Consider the following 19836-nt stretch of genomic DNA (forward strand, 5'->3'; position numbering starts at 1 on the left):
TTTTCCCCTTCCTGATGTTTGCTGTGAGCATTACCTGAAGCTCTTGACCTGTATCTGCATGATTTTATGCAACGTGCTGCTGCCACATAAATGAATATTTGGATAACTGCATAAATGAGCAGGTGTAAAGGTGTTCCTATCAAAGTAAAAGGTGAGTGTATATATAACTATCGTAGTCAGCTGTAAATAACAGTTTCTTGATTTGGGAAATATTGCTTTGAAACATAGTTAGCTTGCTTCCTCAGTCACATTAAAGAGAAGATAGAAAGCTAGTCGGAAAGTTCCACAGGATGTTTGGTTAAGTTGAATAAAGTTTTGTTCTGCAACTCTCTATTTATTATTATAATTAGTGAATGAAAAATAACTTTTTTCCACCAGCCCAGTTTTTTGGTGTTTTCCATTGTTCACGTTACCAAAAAAAAAAACCCCAGACAAGCCCCCTTTGGGTGTAGACCACAGATACAAATATAATGAACACTAAATAGACTGTCTAAGCATAGTGTTGAGTGTTTGAACACTAAATAGGTGATGACATTGCTTTACACTCATACTGAGTGGTAGCATGAGCAACACTTGAGAAAGATGTGGACGCCTGTGCAAGCCACCATTCCTTGCTGGTGGCTAATGGGTGGGAAATGCAAGTGAACAAATTGGGAGAAAATGGGGTAAAAAAGGTGTGTAATAAATTAATTTAATTGTAAACTTGTTTGTATCAATTGGAGTGATTGAATCTCTGCAGTAGTACAGGTAGCTAAAAGGGCTTTAGTGCAATCATGACTTGCACAACCAGATAAATCTGTATCCACTTTTAATTCTTTTTTGCTTTCACTCTCTCTCAGCTTGAAGTCAGACACTATGATAATGGATGCCATTGCCTCCTTTCTGGTGCTGCCTAACCGCCTCACTGTTCCATTAGTGCCGAATCTACCGGTTGCACAGCTTCGCTCTCCTTTGCCCAGGGTAACACATGTGCACACAATTGCATATACACACATACATTTACCATTCATTCATACATAGCTGCTCTCACACAAAATTATCTGTACATACACTCACTTTCCACTTTATTAGGAATACCTGTAAACCTGCACATTCATGAAGTTATTCAATCATCCAATCATGTGGCAGCAGCGCAGTGCATAAAATCATGCAGATACAGGTCAAGAGCTTCAGTTAAGGTTCACATCAGACATCAGAATGGGGAAAAAAGTGATCTCAGTGACTTTAACCGTGGCATGGTTGTTGGTGCCGGATGGGCTGGTTTAAGTAGTTCAGGTTTGAGATTTGAGTATCTCACAGTTGCCAGATGGGCTGGTTTGAGTATATCCCACATGATTGGCTGAGTGGATAACTGCATGAATGTACAGGTGTTCCTGATAAAGCAGACATTTCTTATACACACATTCGCTTTCCCTGTTTTTCTCCTCTTTTTCAGGGTGTGGTCCGTATTCACCTGTTGGAAGCTGATAGATTGGCTGCTAAGGATAACTATGTGAAGGGTGTTATGTCAGGCATGTCTGACCCTTATGCTTTGATCAGAGTGGGACCACAGACCTTCAGATCCCACCACAAAGACAACACAGACCACCCAAAATGGGGTGAGGTATATGAGGTAAGACTCACACACACAAACAAGCACACACACACCCATCACTCATCCAGTTTTAAAAAGAAAGTAATATGCAAGGTGAAACATGCAGTAACATGTCTCTGCCATAATAGTCTGAAACTAACTAATCTAAAACTAAAAACAGCTTTTAAACCACCTCTGCAAAAAATACAAAATCATATATCAAGACATTTTCTTTATGAGAGTGGTCCTCTGTGAATCACACTGTGTTTGACCTTGACTGTGTTACGTGTCTTTCAGGTAATTGTTCATGAAGTACCTGGTCAGGAGCTGGAGGTAGAAGTGTATGATAAAGATCCAGACCAGGATGACTTTCTGGGCAGGTACCAACATTGTTCTTTGTTGTACATGCACTCATTTTTGTCTTTAATATTTTGCCATGCCTCTGTTGCAGAGGATTTAAAATTGGTCCTCAAGGATTTTTAGATGTCTTTTTTAAACGTATATAACTCAGATTCTATTTATATTTCTCTGTTTCATAACTTACAACTGGAGTAACCAATTAACTTTCCCATTTGAATTATGGAGGCTTTGTTGTACAGCAAATCATCCACAAATAATCTGGTTAAGGCACTACAAATAGTATGTATATTATTCTACCTGTGCATATATATACATACACAGGAGTATATATATATATATATATATATATATATATATATATATATATATATATATATATATATATATACTCTTGCCCAAGGTAACACACTTTAAGGAAAGCTCTATCTGCCCTGTTCTGCATACGTGAGCTCACAGACACCCAACATAGGCTTGTGTTGCTCAGATTGACAGGGGACCTGAGAGCATGGCCAATTTTGCTCTTGTGATGTCTTGATGACCGTGACATTGTTGAGATTTGAATTTGTGATCTCTTGACAATAGGGCAAACGCTTTTCTGTTGTGCCACTTGGGGGCCCAGCACAGTTTCTAGATGGTCGATTGTGTCACAGTGACACAGTTGTATCTGGGAAAGCAGGTTAGTTTTACTGGATACCAGGTGCGCAGGGCCTGTCAGTAACATCAGCAACAGGCAGAACCAGGGCCTCTTTGGCTACAATGGGTCTATCATCACTGGTTGTATGGATGCTCTGCAGTGTCACTCATAACAGTGACAGTGCTGGAAGTGGATTTCATCTGTAGATTTGGTGAATCATGCACAAGTAATCCTAAATTACCTAAATGCTGCCTCTGCAGGTATGCGGCTCATACAGATAGAATGTGTGAATCTCAGAACTCAACAGTGCTTGGTGGTTGATATGAAAGACCGCTGTGTTTTCAGTCCACAGCTAATCTTTTCTTATGATTGGCTGTTAGTTCCAGAGTTTCCAGGTGAGGTGAGGATTAAAGCAAAGTCACTGGATAATGCATGAGGTAGCAAGGACCTTTTATAGGCTACCCACATGGGGTCACAGTCTTGAGGTGACATCTTTGTTCATGAAACAAGCACACAGGAACAAGCGCAAGGAAACTGGCATTCCAGAATGTAAAGAAGTACAACAGCAACCATCAGAAATCTCTAGAATAGGGGAATTCAGAGACGAAAAAGAAACATGAAAACAGAAAACACTACTTAGACTTTCAGTACGTTTACATTTACTCCTTAGTAAATGCCTTTGTTCAAAAAAGTGAACTAGAAAATATTTAAACATGTAAAGGTTAAGGGCTCAGGGACCCAACTTTCAGAATTTTAACCCCAGTAACAGTAGACATATGCAATACTTCGGAAAACAAAAGACTAACAGATCATACCAGTTGAAATTAAAAAGAAAAAAGACACAAGTGTGAACAGTAATAAGTGGTAGTGCGATTGGACAATAGCACTAAAGACGTGGAGAACAACAGTGCCATTGTTTTGTGACAATAGCACTAAAGAAATGGAGTGGCTAGAGTTCCTTCAGGACTGGATTTTTGTGTTTATTTTCAGAACTAAGATGGATTTGGGAATAGTGAAGAAGGCTAAAGTTGTTGATGAGGTGAGATCCTTTTAGAAGATAACAATTCATATTGATATCCATATTCATAGCTATGTGTTTTCATCTGTTGCTCTTTTCATGTGTGTATGTGGGTTTTCTAGACGTACACACACATATAGAGTAACTGATAAACGCACAGCTATAAGTCTTAAGTTATAAATTATTCATTATTGCACTTTCTTAATTCATTCAAATTTAATTTCACTTACAAAAAGGGCTAACGTTCTTCTTCTTCAGTGGTTCACTTTGAAGGATGCTCCCACAGGGCGTGTTCACCTCAGACTGGAATGGCTGACATTGCTGGACACCACTGATACTCTGGAGCAGGTGAATGCATGTGTACATATTCACACATACACACCTGTGTTAAAACTGTTCAATGAAGGGCAGTAGTGGAATTCAGATGTCGGTACGCTTGTCACGTCTAAGAGTTAAGAAGTAATGAAGCAGGATGTTTAACTTTGAGGCACACCTTTGCTTTCACACACACACACGCTCACACAAACTCTTTCTTTCTCTGTCTCAGGTTCTGAAAAGAAATGAAACAGTTCTGAGTAATACAGCAGATCCCCCCTCATCAGCCATCTTGACAGTGTATTTGGACAAGGCAGAGGCACTTCCTGTGAGTCACAGTTTTCACTTCCCTTTTCATGTGCTTAAGTTGTTGTACAATAATTACCTTGCTTGTAAACAAATCTACCTATATTTCCTGGACTATATGAAGATGGGTGACAGATTAAAGGAAAAAAACAAAAACATACAGTAGTGGGCCACCACAAGTGACCAGAACAGCTTCAGTGTGTCTTCCTATAGATTCTACATGGCTTTGGAACTGCACTGGAAGAATGAATACCATCAAATTGGTATTGGATGATGGTGGTAGAGAGCTCTGTCTAACATATTGGTCCAGAATCTCCCATAGGTGTTCAATTGGGTTGAGATCTGGTGACTGTAAAGACCGTTGCATGTAATTAACATCATTTTCGTACTGTGCAAACCACTCAGTGAGCCCTCGTGCCCGGTGGATGGGGGTATTACCATCCTGGATGAAATTATTCCCGTCAGGGTAGAAATGTTACATCATAGGATAAAGCTGACCAATCAGAATAATTTTGTATTGATTTTGAACAAAATGCCCTTCACAGCATATCAGAGCCGCCAGTTTTTTCTTTAACTTGTCATTCGTCTTTACGTCCTGGATGCTTTGCCCTGATTGAATGTAATGTATACGGTAAAGACTGTAATGTATACGGTAAAGAGAGAGATATATTGATTTTCTTCTCCAAGCAGACAAGTCTTGGAGACTGTACTCCATAGTCTTGAAATATAGAGCCTGGGATTATAACAGGACAAGATGCAAATGAGGCAAAGTATACACAGGATAAAACAATAACTGGGGATTAGCTGAAGCTTGTAAAACCAATAGCATCAAACCTCTTCAAAAAACAGACAACCTGGTTGTGTTCAGATGTTGTTTACATTTAAAAGTCTCTCTTGTTATCAATTTCAGATGAAGAAAGGCGGTAAGGATCCCAGTCCAATGGTGCAGCTTTCTGTCCGGGACATAACCCGAGAAAGCAGAGTAAGCTACACAGATGTACACACAAACACATACGCAGATTTCCTTTCCAGTGCGAGCAGAATTTGATGAACAAGGCCGGACTGTTCTTACAACCCAGATTTGTTTCTCATATATATATATATATATATATATATATATATATATATATATATATATATATATATATATATATATATATTCCATCCAAATGCTAAATACAGCAGATTTAATTACGATATCCATAACAAATAAGAACAAGCAACTGACCACTAAAGGCCATGTCTTTATTCGACCATGAACTTTATTTGCCAGTGTAAGAGGCACCCCATAAAAACTCCATATGTGTTACCATAGTTTTATGTGCATTTAATGATGCTTTACTTTTAGACCTGCATTCAAAAGAGCTGTGTTCGGAGTTGAGTTAGACATGCAGTATTCAGATCTCAAATGCAGCTACAGATTAATGTGCTGTTTGGACAGTTGCATGTGCGTTACGCATGTGGGATGGAGTTTGCCAATGAGGTGTGTCTAGGCAGGCTAAATCAGGCACCAAACTGGTTGTCGCTTAATATTTTAAGGTTTAGTGCATTGAATGGAATATGTAATCAGCTGCACTTTCCATTTCTCCACCTTTTTTTTTGTGTTAACTGGCCTCTTTTTGCGTGTTGCTGTGTGTGCGTGGCACATAAACTGTGCCTTTAGTGTCCAGTGACAGGTTTGTATATAACCAGCAAGCTTTTTTGTGAAGAATGTTGTTGAAATGTAGTTGAAAACAAGCACAAACAGCTTACTACATCTGGGCCCCAATTCATAAAGGGAATAAGAGGAACTGATATGTTTATGTCTTTTTTGTGCATGTGGCATGATCTAAATAACACATATCAGTTCAGCAAGCTTGCAGAGATAATGATTACATTTTACAGAAGTACTAGTTTATTATTACTCTTTAATATAACTATTATTTTTTATTTCTCCTTTCTGCCTCCATGTTTTCATGTAGACTTGCTGGAACACAGTTGATCCTGTGTGGGAAGACGCCTTCACATTCTTCATCCAAGATCCACAGAAACAGGACATTGATATCCAGGTACGGAAGTCCATTAAAGCATTGTTTAGCTGGATTAATGGTGCAATAGTGCAGTGTAACACACCCCTAACTCCACTCCAGTGTAAACAAAATATCACAGGCAACATTCTAATAACTTTATGCATTAAAATTACATAGAGGAATTTCTAGTGGCTTTCATCCCCTGACCTCTTTTTGATGGTGTTTTTAAAACCCAGGAAACTTCTTTTGTAATTCCTGACTGTTTTCTAGTTAATCAATCAATCAATCAATTAAATAATTTTAAATTTTGCATTAAATCCTGAGGTTTGTCCAAATATTAGTCTACTTGATATATCATATGATATATCATATCATATCATATCATATCATAGAGAGGGATAAAATAGACAGTTGAGGAAGCATGAAAACACAGGACCTGCAAATAGACACAATATAGACACTATACAAAATATACCTAGCCTATACAATGATATTATATTCCTGTAGAGTGTCCTCTGAAAAGGCTTCCTTATGCTCAATCAGGCTGCAGGCTCATCTGATAACACACACAGAAACAAGCATATACAATGCATTTGGAAGCCAAGGAGGCAAAAAAGAAAAATTTATACTGTTGTCAAGTCATTATATGTATTTTATGGCAAATATAATTCCTGTAAGGAAGACATCATAAAGTACCTAGTTAGACTAACTCCTACAGGAGCCCACTGAGTTCCTTAAGACCTCTCTGTACCAACCCATACAGAATGCTGATCTGAATCGGGTATCATTGAAAACAGGCTTTTTGTAAGGTGCTGGTGGCCAGATTGTTTTTTGGGAAGAGACCCCGTGGCTGAACCCAGGTTTCTTAGTCAATTGACCTTGCAGCATTCTAGGAAGATCACTCTGCAGAATGCTCCCTGCTGTGTCCAGTATGTACTGAACGTTAGGCTTGAGACGACTGACGACTGGGAATCGCAGATAGATTAAATCAATTGCTGATTGACTATCAAGTCGGACGATTTAAATGTCTGTCAGAAAAATCTGGTTTCTGCAGCTTTGAGATTGATTACAACAAATTGTGTTGTATCTCATAATGTGCTTGCTCCTGTTTGTAGTCCAGTATGAACGTTTATAATCTATGTTGTCTCACTTTTCAGAGCAACAAAATATCCTTCTCTGGTGCATCTTAGATAAAGCTATGTTTACAAGTAATTAATAAAAGAAACTGACTAAATTGTAATGGTAGTGATCAGCAGCTACAGCAGACTTTTAACTAGCTTCTGGTATTTTTTCTGCTGTAATGACATAATGTGTACACAGCACATGTTACCGATGTCCGGATATCCAGGTGTTAGGCATCACTAGCACTTATCTTGTGTTCATATAACCACTGTTACATCAGTAAATAACAATATCAGTATTGTATAGCAGTTTTTAGACTTGTTCTGACATTGTATGTACAAAGACAAAAGACTAAAAGAAAAAAATGATAATGAAAATATCACTGCACTGTAAAATGGAGAAAGATCAAATGAATATAATCTATTAAATAATAAATTGAATTGTCATGCAACATGTCTTACTCTGAAGATGATTTTGGACTGCTATGGTGTTACAAGTTAAAAGTATATTCATATATATATATATATATATATATATATATATATATATATATATATATATAAAGCTTGACTAAGCTCTCATTAACTTGGCTTGCTGGTTGTTGGCAGTTCAGGTCTTCAGGTCAGTTTCAGATCATGTCTAGTAGTAGTAAGTTGAGGCAACTGGCCTTTAATGCCAGGCATTCAGCAAGCAGCATTGCTACAGCCACAAGCACTCAGAGCAGTTTTTAACACCAACATGCTACTGCTTTTTAGCTAAATACACTGCAAAAACAGTATGTATGATATACTGTGCATTCTACTCACTGTGTAATCACAATGGCAGGGAACATAAGAGTGAAAATCTTGTTGGTTTAATTAAATTTATTCTGTGATATCAGCTTTTTGTAAAATAAATGCTTCACACTTTCTTACTTGTTGAGTTGAAGTGTGCCACAAAGAGGTTGTGGCTTGTCAGCTTTTAAAAGTATTTAACTCTCTATCACGTTCTCTGTGTCTTGCCAGGTGAAAGATAATGACCGTGTACAGCCCCTGGGCAGCCTGTCCCTCCCTCTCTCTCGCCTTCTGTCATGTCCTGAGCTCAGCCTGGATCAGTGGTTTCAGCTGAATGATTCTGGCCCAGCCAGTCGTATTCACATCAACACTATTCTCAGGGTAACCTTATTTCTAATATTTCGCACTTCGCAATATACAATATGCCATATGCTTTGTTTTGCTTAAATGAATGCTTGCAAAATAATGACCACTAAATAAACTCATATGCAACTCTCCATTATTCAGATTTTTACAAAAGTACTGAGAAATCTTGGTTTAAATAAAAAATGTGCTGTGTTGACCAATACCAGTATGTATACTTGAAATCCGCCATCCAAGATGAGTTTAAAAATGGTTTTTAGAGTTACGGGGTAACAGCTTATACAGTGATTTTAATGTGTAAAATGTCTGTCAAATGAATAAATGTGAATTTAATGTATAATGAGTCTGGTGGCATTTTATCTTTTAGGTGCTCTGGATGGATGAAAGTGCTGTATCTTCCACCTTGCTCTCGAGTGATCCAGCTTCTTCAAGACCTCAACATACCTCCACTGATGACAGTTTTGCCACTGAGGTAAACCAAAAGCCAACTAATTTTTTGGCTTTGAAAATCATTGTTCACTCTATTTTACCCATGATTCCTCTCTATAGGGGGTGCTGCGTATTCACCTGCTGGAGGGACAGAATTTGGTACCAAAGGACAATTTGATGGGCGGCATGGTGAAGGGGAAGAGTGACCCCTACACCGTCATCAATATTGGGGGCAGCACCTTTAAAAGTCGTGTGATTAAGGAAAACCTCAACCCCACCTGGAATGAGATGTATGAGGTAAAGATTCGGAGATGTGTAGGTCCGCACTAGTCCAGAATTTCATTCATCGTTATTTTTACTTAGTTCATGAATTCCTCTTTTCAGGTGGTTTTGACTGATCTCCCTGGTCAAGACTTGTCATTAGAGGTATTTGACAAAGACATGGACATGAAAGATGACTTCATGGGCAGGTGATGTACTAAAAAACATAGCTGGGTTTCTGTTCTACGTGTTCACATGGTTAACATGGTTATGTTAATGTTGCTTTGCTTCCAGATTAACGATCAAGCTAAGTGACATTATTACATCCAGACATATGGATGAGGTGAGTTTTTGCTGATCATCAAGTTAATAAATGTGTCGCAGTGGCTGAATTCTGGCAAACAGCCAGAGAAAAACATCATATTTTGGTCAAAATTGATTTTTTTTTTTGCTTTGACACCTCGGCTTTAAGAAACCATAAATATATTTCATCAAAACAAAATGGAAATGTTTTTATTTACTTTTAAATCTTGTCGAGGCTATATTCCTGCAAATTCTAAGGAGTCACGGTAACAAATGCTGTGGTTAAACACAGTCACTCTGCCTAAAGATATCTAAACAGTGAATGCCAGGCTTTGATCAAGTTTTTGGATTGCTACACAACATAGCGAGTCAGACATAAGCCTAATCAGTTCACTCTGAAATCAGACACCAGCTATTAAAATGTCCGCAGTGCTCCTGCGCCACAGTCGGGAACGACACAAATTTCAGTTCAGGAAAGCCTTTGTGAACTGACTACTGACTGTACTGACTGCTCTCTTCATCTCAGTGGTTCACTCTGAGTGACGTGAAACGTGGCCGTGTTCATCTGGCTCTGGAGTGGCTGGACAGAGTAACCCAGTCGGATAAACTGCAACAGGTAAGAAGGCATTCCTTACTCTAACTTCAAATGTTACATCAGCTGGGCAACATTATTTGTAAAAGGAACATACTAAGCTGCTTTAATTAATTCTCACTGCAGGTGTTGGATTACCGGTCTAAGAGCTCGTACATGAACAAGGCAGTACCTGCTGTGGCCCTGTTGTTTGTATTTGTGGAAGCTGCCCATGATGTTCCTGTGAGTGTGTTAAAATATCAGTTCACTAATACTTCATCTTACCACATTGAACCAGTGAGCTTTAATCGACCTGATCTGAAGCTTTTTCACTGATTTGAATGATTATATAAATTGAATATGGCCATTTCCTAACACACCATAACAGCCATAAGAACAACTGCAGTGTCCTTTAGTTAACTTAAAAGTTTCACTTCTTTGCTTTGAGAATATATTTGTCATAATTCTTCGAATTGCCAGAGTGCTGTTCAGAAAGAATATATAACCAGTACCATTAATTTGGGGTTGATTTAAGGGTTGATTAAACTGCACATCACAATGACAGCTACAGCTGGTATAAAGCCTCACCCTTTATATTCACATATAGCACGATCAGTTTCTTTTCTATCAAGCTATGATGTAGAAGAGTTTTAAAGGTCTGCACTTTCAAAAAGTGGTAGGAGGAGCACACCCTCAGTCTACACAAAATGAGTAGTCCTGGATGTGATAAGAGAATATTTTACTGTTTACACTTTATGGTTTAAAATTATATTGTTTATGCTTGTGATGTATTTGGAACAATAATACTCTGAAACCGTTGATTAAACCCTGGGAGAAGGGTCACAACATCTCATCACAACGTTTCCGGGCACACAACAGGACACACTTCCCCACCAAACAAGCAGTATTTGCCTGAAGGCTGGTTGATGCACAGCACTGTAGAGACGTGAGATTGCACAGTTAGCTTCTAGGAGGACGTCATGTGAGTCTGTCAGTACGTGTGTGCATGTCACATTTACCCATAAACCTTTCTGCTTTGCGACACAGACACACAAATGTGCTTCAACGCAGCATTATAAACCAGCCCTGAAAGGCTTCATTCTTTTTGTGTGGTTTTTGAATAGTATCCTTTTTGAATATTATGCAGAGCAGAGAGATGTGAACAGAGCCCACAAAATGTGGGTAAATTCCAGCTAAATTAAGACAAGAATAATTAATGTGACAATCACAACAGTTACATATCAAGCTAAATGTAGTTTGCAATATATCTGGCTACTAATGGGTGTTTATTTGAATTTTTTGCCATCTTCTCAGTTATTGCTCTAGTAGTCTAAACTAGAGGTCTTCTGGGGTCCTAAAATCCATACCCGACCCGAATCGACCCGAATCACTTCTTACCCGAACCCGACGTGCATAAGTTAATTTTTTAAAAGAAAAACCCGACCCGAGACAGACCAGATGAAATTAGACCCGAGTTTGACCCGACCCGATGGCATTTATTTTCGAACCCGACTGGACCCAAACGTAAACGGCATTGATGTGTGCACAGCCTGCAGCCCCGCAGTCAGTCAGGATAAAAATCCCGCTGTTCTGACTGATTTGGCCGCTGCTCCATTACTTTCATTTATTTATTTACTTATTTGTTATTACTTTATATTTTTGCCTGTCTGATGGATACAAGTTATTTCTGAGTTCGGCTTATTGCCAACAAGGTGGGCTGTTTATTGTAAATAGACAATCTGTTAAAGGGCTCGGGTCTGATCGGGTCCATTTGGAAAAAGCACATTTATTTAAATTACCCGAGACCCGAGGCAACTAATACCGAACCCAACCCGTGTCCGAGGCACTCGTCGAAGTTTTGGACCCGGACCCGCTCTGGTCTCGGGTCGGACCTCGGGTTTTCGGATCCAAGTGGACCCGTGAAGACCTCTAGTCTAAACTTCATTTTAGTCTCTTTTTTTAATACTGTTGCAAAAAATGGAGTCTGCTTTGTTAGTACTCATTGCCCTATTGCCTAATTAGAGTTTATGAGCAAGCACTTGTTTTAAATTGCATGGCCTAGACACAACTGAAAACCATCAGCTCTAAAAGCACTGCTAAAGAAAAACCTCTGAGATGTGAACTGCACACAGGTAATTATAGTAATCTGAATAGGTTGCCAGGAAAGTAATATTAAGGACATGCATAAGATGAGTCTGAATACCTTAACTGTGTATTTATTCACATATATGGTGGCTGTTTAGTTTATTGTGGCAAATTTCTGAACTGAACATTCTTAAAATAATAATATTTTAGTCCACAATCAAATTAACTTGATTGAGTATGTGTGTGTGTGTGTGTGTGTGTAGCTGAAGAAGAGTGGCAAAGAGCCTAAGGTTGGTGCTGAACTTGTTCTAGGAGGGACCACACACAGAACCACGGTGAGAATTTTAGTGTTCTTTTGCTATTTTATACATACGGAAATAGTTGATATTTTTCATGTGTCTTAAATGTGGTTCTTTATGTTGATCTGTATGTTTCACTTCTTTTAAAGGTGTGTGATCGTACCAGCTCACCCCAGTGGAATGAGGCCTTTCATTTTCTGGTTTATGACCCCAAGAATGAGGAACTTATTGTGAAGGTATAGAAATATACTCTGTCTCAAATGCTAGAATTTTTGTCTAGTTAACAACGTACAGTATCATAAGAACATATAGAACCTAATTTTCCTTCTTGGTAGTATAACTGGTTGTTCATATGATGTAGTGTCTATGCCCAAGGAACAGTGTATTTTTACCCATAATCCACTAATCCACCATGACCTTACTTCAGTTCAATTACGAAGGTAACATTTATATAATTATATTCCCAAACCCATTTTCCATATTACAAAAAACTGTCAGTGCTTTTTACTTTCTGTATTCCCTTTCAAAAACAACATAGAACATAGCATTAACCCTTATTTTCTGTTCAAGTCAAAATGCCCAGCCATTTTACTAACATAATATTTCAAATCAAATGGTATTATAGAGATTATAGAGAAAAGTGGTAAAACTACTGGAAATAAAAGTGTGTTTTAGCTTTTGTTACATTCACTTTATCTTTTATTTGTACTCTTACCTGTGCACATAAACACTTACCATTAAAAAATCTCAGAAATGTAAAGGGTATTGACATTTGTTAAGACACACTGTTGTATCTAATCAGCTGATACAGGTGAGATTTATTGCAGTCTACAGACTCTTACATAGTCTCATATTAAGACTAAAGGCACTATATGGCCAAAGGTATGTGGACACCCCTCCTAATTATTGAGTTCAGATGTTTCAGCTGTACCTATTGCTAATAGGTGCATAAAATCAAGCACATATCCAAACAGTCTCCATAGACAAACATTGGCAGTAGAATGGATCGCACTGAAGAGCTCAGTGACTTTAAACATGACGCTATCATAGGATGCCACATTTGCAAGTCAATTCGTAAATTTTTGCTTTTTGCTATATCTGTCTCAGTCAACTGTAAGTGCTAGTATTATGAAATGGAAGCGTATAGGAGCAACAACAGCTCAACCACGTAGCAGTAGAGCATGTAAACTAACAGTGTGGGCCCACCAACTGCTGAAGCATGTAGCGCATAATAATTGCCTATCCTCTGGTGCACTCACTACAGAGTTCTAAACTGTCTCTGAAAGCAACATCAGCACAAGAACTGTGTCAGAAGCTTCATGAAATGGGTTTCCATGGCACACAAGCCTGAGATCTCTGTGCACAAGGCCAAGTGTCAGCTGGAGTGGCATAAAGCACACCGCTACTGGACTCTGAAGCAGTGTAAACATGTTCTCTGGAGTGATGAATCACACTTTACTATCTGGCAGTTTGATGGACGCATCTGGGTTTTGCAGATGCCAGGAGAATGCTACCTACCAGAATGCATAGTGCCAGTAGTAAAGTTTGGTTGAGGAGAGATAATGGTCTGAGGGTGTTTTTCAGAAGGGTGATGTTAATGATACAGCATACAAAGACATGTAGACAATTGTATGCATCCAGCTTTGTGGCAATAAATTGGGAAAGGCCTTTTCCTGTTCTAGAATAATTGTGTCCCTGTGCACAAAGTGAGGTCCATAAAGACTTGGTTTGATGAGTTTGGTGTAGAAGAACTCCTGTGGCCTGCACAGAGCCCTGATTTCAACCCTACTGAACATGTCTGAGATGAACTGGAACATTGATTGTGAGCCAGTCCAAAATCAGTGCCTGACCTCATAAAATGCTTTTTTCATTGAATGGGCACAGATTCTTAGAGACACACTCCGAAATCTTGTAGAAAGCCTTCCCAGAAGAGTGGAGGCTGTTACAGCTGCAAACGGGGCACAACTCCATATTAATGCCCATGGCTTTGGAGTGGATTGCCCAACAAGCTTATATAAGTGTGATGGTCAGGTGTCCACATATGTTTGGCCATATAGTGTAAATTAGTCTTGCATTCAGTATTACCTTGAATGTCTTAGATTAAGATTGAGGATCTTTAAAATGTATAATTACTACTCATTATAAATGTCTTTTGTGGAGCCAATATCATGTGCACCACGATCTGCACCAATCATTGTTATATGCTGAATTTTCCTCTACAGTTGTCACACTGCTGGGACTTCTCACTTGGCTCTGTGGTGATTCCTGTAAGAGAGCTTCTCTCCCAACCAGATCTGCTGCTGGACCAATGGCTACATTTGGATGGAGCTTCCCCTCAGAGTCAGATCCTACTGAGGGCACAGCTTAAGGTATAAATCACAGGTCAATTCATAGGACTAGTGAGTACTAGTCCTTGCTGAGCCTTTGTTTACTGGCCAAAGAGAAGGTCTCTATTATCTATTGTGTATATATACACATATATTTCTGGCTTTATAATGTCTTGGGCTGGTGTAACAATTCGAATCGTTGCTGTCATTCTATGTGATATTACAATATGTAGAAGTATATCATTGTGCGTTTGTTATACAGTTGTGGTTCTGTTAGCTGTTCAACAAAAGTAAGAGTGAAAAGAAAATATTTGTATTGCAAAAATTTATTTAATTAAGGCAGTTAGATATTGCTTTTGTTAAATCTGGATTTCAACTTATGTAGGTTCAGTATCAACACCATTATCAGAAAAATTCATACTCTATAGATTTATTGATGGTAATCCAAATTTTTTATTCAATGTCTGGTCAATAGTAATGAACAAACTTGTTTGTAGGGTGTACTATATCACTATTTTTTCTTGCTTAAACACTAACTGATGGAGTGGTAGTCCATGAAAGAAAGGAAGCAGAAAGCCTTTTTCACATATATGTACAGGATAATGAAAATTTTTCTTTAGATATCCGACTCATTAGGAAGTTGGATGAGCTATAATACGGTGCCACTGGAGCAGAGAAGCTTAAGGACCTTGCTCAAGGGCCCGAAAGTACAGCTTGGCAGTGCCAGGGCTTGAATGTGTTGTTGGCCAGAGACTTGAACAGTGAACCACCATCACCATGCAGTAGCATCTCTTCAACTTTAACACTTCAGAGCAGTGAAGCAGTGTTTAAGTGTTAAGATACATGTATTACTTTTTAACTTTTTACTTAACATTTTACTCCCTAATTTAGTCTTGGCCATTTCCTACACACCAGTCAGCTCTCCCTCATCACACAACAGCTACCAACTAGGGAGGGCGAAGGCTATCACATGCTTTCTCCAAGGCATGTGGAGCCAGTGGACCGCATCTTTTCAAGCTGCTGCTCATGCAGCATTGGGGGTGGCATGACACCCTCAAAGGAAAGTGCTCTCCACCCAATTCCACATGCAGGAGCTCACAGACACCCATTATTGGCACCCAGAGGGCACGGCCAATTTTGATCTCTTGGGTTCCAGGCCATGGATGACTCTGACATCAATTCAACTCAATTAAATTTTATTTGTATAGCGCTTTTAACAGTGGACATTGTCACTGTAGCGAGCTGAGGTTGTAGGCAGGCTGAACGCAGACACAGGCTGAACGCAGACACAGGCTGAACACAGACACAGAGGGGCAGAGATGAAGGGCAGAGATGAGGGGAATGTGCTCTTTATTTACAATGTGAAGCAGGCAGAAGGGTGGTGGTGTGTGTGTGAAGGGTTGGTGAAGGCAGGTGAAGTCATGGCTGTGCTGAGGCTGGGTGCAGCGAGCTAGCAGGGGTTGCTTGGCTGCGTCTCCCAGCAGGCAGGGTGGCTGCTCTGAACACGGGCTTGGGTCGGCGCTCTGGACGCTTCCTCGTCCTCACTGACGTTGACCTCTAGCGCAAAAAGAGAGAGAGAGATTAGTGACACCACAAACCATACCTGACTTTCCCAGAGAGCAGCAAACGGCCCCTTTTATACTCTCCTGTTTCTTGCAGGAGGGTAGAGAGCTGCCGCTGTAATCGTTGGCCGCTGGGCGTGCCAAGTTTCTCCGCCCGGCCCAGCAGCCACGCGCTCTCTGGCTGTCCAAAACATCGGTGGTGCTGAACTGGCACTGTCCTTTCAACACCCCGGCGGCAGTCGCGTGAGGAGCGTTGTGTGTTATTATTCGCACGTGGGCTGCCGGCCTGCCACCACAGTCACAAAGCAGCTTTACAGAAATAAGTATTCAAATTAAATCAAAATAAATTGTAAATGTGTGAATTTATCCCTAAAGAGCAAGTCAGAGGCGACGGGTGCAAGGAAAAACTCCCTGAGACGATATGAGGAACCAGACTCAAAAGGGAACCCATCCTCATATGGGTGATAACGGATAGTGCAATTATAAATAACTCCCTTCTATAACTTTGTACTACATGAATAAACAGTGCAGTTGTGCAACCAGTAAATTCATTACAGTTTTCAAATGAAGTCCGGTTTTGATGAACCTATCCACTGTCCACTGATGGAGACCTGAATGCAAAACTGCTTGTGGCAACCGCATCAGTGGGATTGAAAGTCACAATTGGATGATGAGCACTTTTCTGTTGCTCTACTTGGGAGCCAAGAAGCATGTTTTATGCCATCTAAATGAATCAATAATTTGCTTTGGTCGATGATTGGGATGCTGAAGTCAGACATTAAATAGCTCATTCATCAAAAAAAAAAAAATTCTTAAGTGTAATAGTGAAAAGAGTGATATTTGGAAATAATGCACTTTAATCAAAGCCGACAGAAGAGATACATTCTTACGCAGTGGGCGTTGGTGGTAAGAACTTTGACGAGGCCTGTGGGATTGGTGTTACAGATGGTTGGGGCTGAACGCAAAAGTTTGTCCCCATGCACCTTTCTAGTATCCACCGAACCACACAAAATTCTTTATAATGTATGTATGCACAGAAAATCAAACTAGATTGTGCTGACTTTTTGCTTCCTTTCAACTTAATGCAGTTTATTTCACCTCACCTAACCCCCAGGAGAGGTGAGAATCACATTCCTGTGCATGTCCACACATGCACCGTGCACATACACACATTCCAAGAACTTTCAACAAAGTCACAAAGTGGTGCTGTATTTGCAGTATGTAATTCTGCCTTACAGCCATCATTCCTTTCTCGCACACATTAGACCATATGTACACCAAATGGAGCCATCTGCTAGGCAGCTTGTAACTACAGTTGGATCTGTTGGATTAGCCTGCAACTATGTCCAGGACATTCTTCCAAGCTGACAATGACCAGGAGGTTAAACTGCCATGTCTAATGCTGGGTCTGCTAGATTGCAGAGACAGCTGACAGGCTCTAAACTAGCTGTGGTAGCCACTCTTAAAATGGTGTCAGTCAGAGTTGGATTGGATTATGCTAATCAATAGACAGAACCAAATGCACTTTTGCACAATGTCAGTTGTAGCAAAATTCACTATACCACAGTGCAAAGATTTTATTGAGAGTTTTAAAGGGGATTTGGACAGAGAGTTTGTCTGCACTTTGATGACATTGATGTCTATATTGCATGGTCAGTGATCTCTCTAGATGATGCATGCTGCCTGAGTGCTGAACGCAATCACATTATGATGTTCTAGTGAAAACTTGCATTGTTGGGCTTCCGAGTAGCGGACAGACACGTTTACCCTGTTGTTGGGAGAATGAATCCCAACTATGACACAACCAAGAGAGAGGCCAAGAGAGCAAAATTGGCCAAGTTGTCTGGGTGGGAGGGATGGCAATTTTTCTACATTCCCCCTTTCTGTAGTGCGAGTGTGGTAGCCATCATTTATCACCTTTCCTGTTAGTCCTAAGGAGAATACTGTTCCTCATGAAATTGAGGGCATATGTTGATCCAGGTGTTTGTCGCCACTCCTGCCCTATTTGGCCATGACTGGTAAACATCCCATTCCAAAATCATGTGCATTAGTATGTAGTTGTTCCCCCTTTGCTGCTATAACAGCCTCCACTTTTCTGAAAGGGCTTTCCATTAGATTATGGACTGTGGCATTTCAATTCAACCCAGAGGTGTTCAGTGCAGTTGAGATCATGGCTCTGTGCAGGCCACTCAAGGTCTTTTACACCAACATTGGCAAACCATGTCTTCATGGATAGCTTTATGGGCAGGGGCCTTGTCATGCTGGAACACGTTTGGGCGCCTTAGTTACACTGAAGGGAAATTGTAAGGCTACAGCATACAAAGACATTCTAGACAATCGTGTTCTTCCAAATTTGTGGCAACAGTTTGGAGAAGGCCCACATATGGGTGTACACATGTGTGGTTCTACAAACCCTGGATAACTGCCAGGGTTTCTTGTCTTGATCTGGTGCCGCCTCTGTGAGAACTCAGTAAGACGGTTCCAGGGAAACTTGGCTATATGACAGTAGTACATTAGTAATACTACATTGCACTTTATGCCACTTTCAGCTTTGTTGAAAGGTCTTGTTATACGTATCTAGGTGATCCTCACCTCATCCTTGACAGTAACCAGGGTCCATAAAACCACAATCAAATATGTAATTGGTATTTTATATTGTGAATTAGACAATAATGAGTAAGATAGTTTAAAAGGTTTAGAAATATTATTTATGTATTTTAATGTTTAATGTCTTAGATCCTGTGCCCCAAAGGGACAGAGGGTTCCACGGAGAACATAGAGTCTGCTGTACCGAAGACCTCTGCCAAGGACAGCAAACCAGAGGAAGAGCTAGTTCAAAAGTGAGAATGAACACACAAACTCCCCACATGCACCTCCCTACAGATACCCAGCAACCCTCATTAAACCCTGCTATTATTTTCGAAGTCGTACTCATGAGAATTGTAGCATTATTGTTAAGGATAAATGCAAAAAAGTGTGTGTGTGTGTGTGTGTGTTTGCTTCTAAGGTCAAGTGAGCTACTGGTTCCGGTCACTATAGCCTCTTCTGTAACTGTTCCGGATGAGGATGGGAAGGAGATAGAGAACGAGAAGGAAAACGAGAAGGAGAAGGAGGAAGAGAAGGAGAGTGAAAAGGAGAGTGAGAAACCTCCAGAGGACATCGCCTCAATTGATGTCCGATCTCCACATACCAGCCCAGATCCCACCTTTGGCACTGAGGTGAGGAAAAATGGCAGGATATCTGGTAATTTTACAGTGTGTCAAACAAGGACTGGTGGAGACAACACAAAAGAAAGGTCATATGTCAAAGGGCAAGGGAAACTTTGCTTGTAAGTGAAGTACAGTAAAATCTCCAAAGAACCTAGTGTATGATCAGAACACCTAAATCAGCTGTAGTAGTTCCTTTGGCTGTAAAGTTGAAACATTGAAAAAACATCAAAAAAACATTAAATCAGGGTGACATGAGCTCGAGCAGATCTCTCCACAGAGAAGCTCCTCAGATTCTCCTCTACCGCCATCTACACTAT

The 19836-nt window shown here is 39.9% G+C and overlaps 1 protein-coding gene across 1 annotated transcript in view; it reads left to right on the forward strand.

The window, feature by feature from the left end:
• Positions 1-19836, forward strand: part of esyt1b (extended synaptotagmin-like protein 1b) — a 57575-nt gene that overhangs the window by 9552 nt on the left and 28187 nt on the right. Inside the window, exons 8-27 of the mRNA XM_026915872.3 lie at positions 840-960; positions 1436-1612; positions 1871-1953; positions 3558-3606; positions 3844-3933; positions 4133-4228; positions 5117-5188; positions 6168-6254; positions 8342-8491; positions 8841-8945; positions 9023-9199; positions 9287-9372; positions 9458-9506; positions 9993-10082; positions 10185-10280; positions 12386-12457; positions 12571-12657; positions 14644-14790; positions 19047-19150; positions 19318-19528. Of these exons, the coding sequence (XP_026771673.3) occupies positions 840-960; positions 1436-1612; positions 1871-1953; positions 3558-3606; positions 3844-3933; positions 4133-4228; positions 5117-5188; positions 6168-6254; positions 8342-8491; positions 8841-8945; positions 9023-9199; positions 9287-9372; positions 9458-9506; positions 9993-10082; positions 10185-10280; positions 12386-12457; positions 12571-12657; positions 14644-14790; positions 19047-19150; positions 19318-19528 (2149 nt within the window). The remainder of the gene's footprint in view (positions 1-839; positions 961-1435; positions 1613-1870; positions 1954-3557; positions 3607-3843; positions 3934-4132; positions 4229-5116; positions 5189-6167; positions 6255-8341; positions 8492-8840; positions 8946-9022; positions 9200-9286; positions 9373-9457; positions 9507-9992; positions 10083-10184; positions 10281-12385; positions 12458-12570; positions 12658-14643; positions 14791-19046; positions 19151-19317; positions 19529-19836) is intronic.

The sequence above is a fragment of the Pangasianodon hypophthalmus genome, chromosome 2 (genome assembly GCF_027358585.1).
Source record: "Pangasianodon hypophthalmus isolate fPanHyp1 chromosome 2, fPanHyp1.pri, whole genome shotgun sequence".
Taxonomy (NCBI): domain Eukaryota; kingdom Metazoa; phylum Chordata; class Actinopteri; order Siluriformes; family Pangasiidae; genus Pangasianodon; species Pangasianodon hypophthalmus.